This window comes from Vombatus ursinus, unplaced genomic scaffold, assembly GCF_900497805.2.
Source record: "Vombatus ursinus unplaced genomic scaffold, bare-nosed wombat genome assembly UNPS02004009.1, whole genome shotgun sequence".
Classification (NCBI taxonomy): domain Eukaryota; kingdom Metazoa; phylum Chordata; class Mammalia; order Diprotodontia; family Vombatidae; genus Vombatus; species Vombatus ursinus.
Window position 1 is genome coordinate 93601 of NW_020943787.1, and position 6870 is coordinate 100470.

General features: G+C 42.6%; 1 protein-coding gene across 1 annotated transcript; it reads right to left on the reverse strand.

The window, feature by feature from the left end:
• Positions 1-4849: 4849 nt before the first annotated feature.
• Positions 4850-6649, reverse strand: LOC114053156 (endogenous retrovirus group S71 member 1 Env polyprotein-like). The gene has a single exon (XM_027876057.1). The coding sequence runs from the start codon at positions 6647-6649 to the stop codon at positions 4850-4852; it is 1800 nt and encodes a 599-aa protein (XP_027731858.1).
• Positions 6650-6870: the final 221 nt, after the last annotated feature.

A 6870-nucleotide genomic window follows, 5' to 3' on the forward strand; every position in this document is an offset into this window, starting at 1 on the left:
ATATATATTATATATATATATATACATACATATAATTTTTTTCCTCCAACTACCCTAATACTGACAAAGGTCTCATGAGTTACAAATATCATCTTTCCTTGTAAATAGTTCAACCTTAATAAATCTCTTATGATTTCTCTTTCCTGTTTACCTCTTCATGTTTCTCTTGAGTCTTATATCTGAAAGTCAAATTTTCTATTCAGCTCTGGTCTTTTCATCAAGAATGCTTGAAAGTCCTCTGTTTCACTGAGTGCCCATTTTTTCCCCTGTAGGATTATGCTCAGTTTTGCTGGGTAGGTGATTCTTGGTTGTAATCCTATCTTCTTTGCTCTCCAGAATATTATATTCCAAGCCTTGAGGTCCCTTAATATAGAAGCTGCTAAATCTTGTGTTACCCTGAAAGTGTTTCCACAATACTTGAATTGTTTCTTTTTGGCTGTTTGCAATATTTTCTCCTTGACCTGTGGACCCTGAAATTTGGCTACAATATTTCTAGGAGTTTTCCTTTGGGGATCTCTTTCAGGAGGAGATCAGTGAATTCTTTCAATTGCTATTTTGGCCTCTGGTTCTAAAATATCAGGGCAGTTTTCCTTGATAATTTCTTGAAAGATGATGTCTAGCCTCTTTTTTTTGATCATGGTTTTCCCAAAGTCCAATAGTCTTTAAATTATCTCTCCTGGATCTATTTTTCAGGTCAGTTGTTTTGCCAATGAGATATTTCACATTGTTTTCTATTTTTTCATTCTTTTGGATTTGTTTTACAGTGCCTTGATTTCTCATAAAGTCACTAGCTTCCAATTGCTCCATTCAATTTTTAATGAAGTATTTTCTTCAGTAAGCTTTTGGACTTCCTTTTCCATTTGGCCAATTTTGCTTTTTAGGGCATTGTTCTCCTCATTGGTTTTTTGGACCTCTTTTGCCATTTGGGTTAGGCTATTTTTTAAGGTGTTGTTTTCTTCAGTATTTTTTGGGGTCTCCTTTCACAAGGTGTTGACTTGTTTTTCATGATTTTCTTGCATCACTCTCATTTCTGTCCCCAATTTTTTCTCTTCTTCTCTTACTTGTTTCTCAAACTCCTTTTTGAGCTCTTCCATGGCCTGGGACTGAGTCATAGTTTTCTTGGAGTCTTTGGATGTAGGAGTTTTCACTTTGTTGTCTTCTTCTGGTTTTGATCTTCTTTGTTAACAAAGAAAAATTATATGGCCTGACTTTCTTTCAACCTTTGTTTATTCATGACCCCACCTAATTACTTGAGTTTTAAACTCTTTGCTAAGGTAGGGGTCTGCTTCCAGTGTGGAGAATATACTGTTCCAAGCTTTGGGGGTTTTGTGCAGCTGTTTTCAGAGATACTTATAGGGACCTCTAAATTTTCAGTTCTTCCACAGTGGTATGACAAGGGGCAAGGTGTTTACTCCTTTCCTGCTCTGTGCTCTGGTCTATGAATGACCACAAGCACTCTTTTCTGACTTGGAACTGTGAGGGGAATTTCCTCTCCACCACCACTACTAGCTCCACCATGCCAGCACTCATCCTCGCCCCAGGTCTGCTACCCAGAACTGTGACCCAGATCCAAGCATGGGCAAAGCAAGAGAAACCTGTACCCACAGAGAGATCCCTGCAACCCCTCTCTGATCAGCCATTTGATTACCCCTTAGCCTGAGAGGCTCAAATATTTCCTCTGTATATTCATGTAAGGGAGCAATATTCCATTCTCTCTCTATTCCTATTTATGACTACCGAATGACTCTCTTTATAATCCTTAACATATAAGATTGTATATATGTATATATATACATATATATATATATATACACAATTAGGAAAATATTTAAGAGAATGAGAAATAAGTGTCTGTTTTGTATGTGCTATGTTATTCATACTTTGTGCTAACCAGCTCATAGCCAACAGGTGTTTTACCTAAGCCTTTTCTTTTGGCATGATCAGCCAAAAGAAACAGGCTGTAAGGAAAAGAAAATTTTCAAAAAAGCTTTAACAGAGGATAAATCTCTCTTTTTTCCCCTCTGTCCCCAACACCGACCATGTTGGAGATTACTGAGATCAAAGACAGATACAGAAATTAATTAAAAATAAAGATACAAAAAAGGATGGGAAACCAAATTTGTGAAAAAGGAATAAAAACATTTCTTTCATTTCTAAATTATCATCTGGATGTCTTTATAAAGTATTTTGAGGAGCTTATGGGATACTAGAAAACATTGTAGAATTCAATGAAACAAACAAAGAAAAAATCATCTGAAGACACAGGCTCCAAGTGGACATCTCTTCCCATTCCCTAAGGAAATGAAGTTTCACCACGCCTTCCTTGGTCTGCAGGTTGCACCTTTTTGGTGTATCATTGGCCAAAAGGGGAAGGAATGTAGACCCCTCCCCAAACAATTTTGAAGCCCCAAGACCTGAGAAAGACCTAAAACCTGCATTGGCCAATCAGGAGTAACATTTTGGCCCTCTTCCTTGGTCCACACCTCCTTAATCATCTCTCCTCTCTTGTTGCAAGGAACCTCTTTCAAATTAAAGTCCTCACAGCCACTCCTTATTCTACTTCCCTTGATGACTCCACTGCTTTCTTCCATGCTGTTCGTGTGAGGTAACCCTGCTTTGATGTGCCCTACATTCACCCCTTATCAACTTGAAGCACCAATGATGACTTGGGCCTTCATCCTCCTTTCGACAACATAAGAAATGGGGAAAATGGAGTAAGAGCAGGAAAGTCCTTTCTTTTCCCCAGAACAATGAGGCCCTATCCTTTCCCTATATGCTGAGTAGGCAACCTTTTCTCCCACATGCTGATCCCTTTCCTCATATGCTGAGTAGGCAACTATTTCTCCCATATGCTTAACAGGCAACCTCACCACTCCATGTCCCACCCTATAACTGCTGACCTTGTGGTCAAGGGACTTTCCCAAGACCAGGCAAGCACAATGAGACTCCTCACTGACTGATAGTATGTCAAAGTCTCCATTAACATCTCATGAATATGATAATGAAGGGATTCTCAAGAGTGAAAGTATAGCTGTTCCTTGATAGCCACCCTGAAACCCAGTAAAACAAAGGCACAAGTCTTTTTTTTTACTTGCATAGCACAAAGATTATATCTTAGCAAATTTCTATAAGTCACTCCCCCTTCAACTCTGATATAAGCAAGTCCCCATTCTCCTTCCACTCAACCAATCAGCCTCCTGACACTGCTTGGTTCCATTTGCTTTTATGAAAATAAAGCTTCACCCATTGAGAAACAATTCTGGCTCTTGGGTAATTTTTACCCTTTGAAATCACTCTTCCACTATAGGATCTTTACAAAAAATGAATGCACATTACTGTATAAAAACCTCATAACCAAATGAAGAAAAACAAATATTACATGCACTTTTACACACCACAATGCAATATAAATTGCAGTTGTGGAAGCATACATTAAAATATATATATAAGAATATAGACAGAGAATAAGGATATTTGTACATAAAGTATAATTGAGTGAATGAATACTCACAAATGAGGTACTCAAGAAGGAATATAGAAAGGCTCTAGGAATGTTGATATAGGCCAACATATAGAGAGCACATATGAATAATCAAATATATGAGTCAGAAGAGAAAATACAGTATGTAGGTGTGTGTATGTGTATAATGAATACATGATTTCTCATATATATGTGTGTCTACATGACTGTACAGAGTAGATGAAGGAACTCATATATTTTATTCATTATTGAGAGGATATAAGAGCACTAAAATATGAACAGCAGGGGAGTTAGGAGGAACATGCATATATATGACTATGCAAAGGAAATATATTAGTACTCAGATGTATGGATATAATGAAGGAAGAGGTGCATACTCATACATGTCAAAATGCACACAGAAGATAGGAATGCTCACTTTTGAGGAGTTATGTCCAAATATTTCACCATCTTTTCCCGGGAAATTTGCCTTAGGAGTTAAGGTTCTCAGCCTGTTTTGCTTTTGTTTGCTTCACCTCTCCACTTCCCAAGTCAATCAGATATTTCTGGCAGCACTCTTGAGAGCCCCTTTCATCTCCTCATGCTGATCAGTAAGTGAAATCAATTGAAATTTTTTTTTTTATGAAGTGATTGTAGAGGGGGAGCACAAGTGTAGGTGTATATAAATGTAGGAGCTTGTCTGTTTCTGTGTGTCTGTGTATATGTGTGTGTGTGTGTGTGTGTCCCAAATAGATTATTTTGCCTCATAACCACTAGTAATCATTCTTTCTATTCTTATGTACATGAATACTCACATATTCATTCTCTGTGCATCTAGGTGAGTACCCATATTCTCTCTACATATATATTTCTGTGTATATTTACATTCTCTTTATTCACCAATGAGGCTACTCCTATATCCTCTCTATATTCCTAAAAGAATTTCATGCTTCTCTTCTTGTGAGAGAAGATGTGCTCATAATGATTTGGCTTCAGGGTGTTTAAAGTGAAATGGACGGGCCGAGAGTAACCAGACACACGCCAAATTAGAAAATAGAGAGCATTTACTGGAGCCGGCCGGCGACTGTCCCCTGGATGCAATCCTAGGAGAGCAGCCCCAAGCAAGGGAAATAACAAAACTTTATACCCAGCAGTTTACAGTTGTGGATTTAGCAATCCTTTGAGGTAGGGGAATTTACAATTGTAGATTAGCGATCCTTTGAGGTAGAGGAATTTACAATTGTGGATTAGCGATCCTTTGAGGTAGAGCAGTTTACAATTGGGATTAGCGATCCTTTGAAGTAGAAACTGAGGAGGTTAGGCTAGGGGGTTGTTTTTTTTGTGACAACTCAGTCCACTTCACTCCCCCCTTTTCACAGACGAAAAGAGTCAGACGGGGGACTCATCAGAGTCCAGAGGAGCATAGGATTGACGCAGGACAAACAACTGGAGTGCTTGCACTCGTTTCTGGACATAGCGGGTGATGCATTTTATGAGACAAAGGGCCACGAGTAACCCAAGGAGGAGAAGGGCCAGAGGGCCCACCACTCCGGAGAGTAGGGTGGTTAGCCAGGGGGACCAATTATATAGGGTCTGATACCAAAAAGACCCCGTTGCCCGTGCGCGGTCCCTCTCATCTAACCGCTGCCTAAAGGCTTGCAAGGACTCCCGAATAACTCCAGACCGATTGGCGTAGAAACAGCAGGTTTCTCCCAACGCCATGCATAAGCCTCCCTGTTTGAGGAACAGTAGGTCCAAGCCTCGGCGGTTCTGGAGAACCACTTCGGCCAGAGAGTCTAGGGAAGTCTCAAGGTGTGAGACTAGCTCTTCCAAGGAGCGTAGGTCCCTATCTACCTGTGCACTCAAGGCACCGTAGTTGGCTTTCCCCTGTATCAGGGCTGAGGCCCCAACAGCAGCGGAGCCGGCCACTCCGAGTCCCACCAATATGGGAACCAAGAAGGGTACAGCCCTCCTGGAGCGAGTTAAGCCAATATGCTCAGCTGCCCCTTCCTCTGAGTAGACATATACCTGAGGAAAGACACGCACCACTACACAGAGCTCGGTCGGGTTGAGGAAACGAATGTCCTGTATGCAGGTGGTGAGTCCTCTGGTACAAGCGAACCATACTCCAGGTGGGGCGGTTAACAGGAGGTCAGAGCTTTTGGATGTGGGGGAAATAAGAATGACTGAAGTGCACGTAGCGTTGAATGGGGAGGACCGCAGCGGGTAGTCAGGCCCAAGCAAACACATTCCTTTGCCCTGGACATCGTCTAGGGTAAGTCTAGGCTTGTCTGGGTTACAGCGGGCAGGTATGGCAGAGGATTGTTTGGACTTACTTAAAGACAACTTTCCCACAGAGGTGATGTTGAGTTCGATAGCAATTCCTACGAAATAGGGGGGAGCTGGATTCAGACACAGCCAACAGGAGGTGGTTATGTTTGGATCAGACAAATTTAGGAATGAGTGGACAGCAGAGAGTGTATCAAAAATGGGGGAACCTAGGTTAGTGAGGGTCTCTGGATTTTCGGGAGCCTCTGGTACCAGGTCCCTAACAGATGGTGGGGCGAGAGTCAACATGGCTTGTGGGTTAAGGATGGGATTCGGTCCTATGGGGAGTGTATGGGTGGAAACTGCGATTTTCTGAATGGTAAAAAGGACCCCGTTATCCCATCCAGTCATGTATAACCTCAAACCCCAAGAATGTCCGAGATTCCAAGAGTCATCGGTGTCCTGCTTGACTGTTAGAATCATAGGGTTACATTTCCCAGGCCAGCAGGAGGCGGGGAGGGGGCTTTGTCTCTCTAGGGTGATTAGGGGGTCTCGGCCACCTCTAGGAATCCACCTGGCCACAGTCTCACAACCCCATTCTGCGCAGTGAAAGTGATTACTACCCTGACAGGAAGGATTCCCCGTGGCCGGACAAACATAGAATTCAATACTTCTGATTCTCACTTCCCCTACCCCGGGTATGGTTGGAGTGGTGGGAAAAGTGGGGCAGTATCCCCATCCCCCAGCGATAGGGTCCCGCATAGCCCGGTTTTGATTCCATCCTGGTCCCAAGAGGGCACAGAGGTCAAACCTGAAAGTGGGGGCTCCGTAACTGGTGAGAGCTTGGACGGTGGTCCCATTGTTAGTTCGGGAGAGAATCCACCTGGATGGGGTAGGGCTATAGGGGTCACCCAAAGTCATCTCACAAGCAAAAAGAAAGAGAAGAAGAGTCAAGTTCTGGAGAGTCAAAGCTTTAGGTCGGACACTGCTTCTGCTGTCCAGGCGGTGGAGTTGGGCTCTGGGGCCTTCTTGATGTGTGACCGATGCGGCCGGCAACCTTGACGGCAGAGGGGTTGCAGAGGATAATTTGATACGGGCCCGTCCACCGTGGTTCCAGGGCTGGTCCAGCTGGAAGCTTGCGA

Coding starts and splice junctions, on each gene's coding strand:
- LOC114053156 (XM_027876057.1), bottom strand. CDS start 6,649: ATGACTTTGGGTGACCCCTATAGCCCTACCCCATCCAGGTGGATTCTC.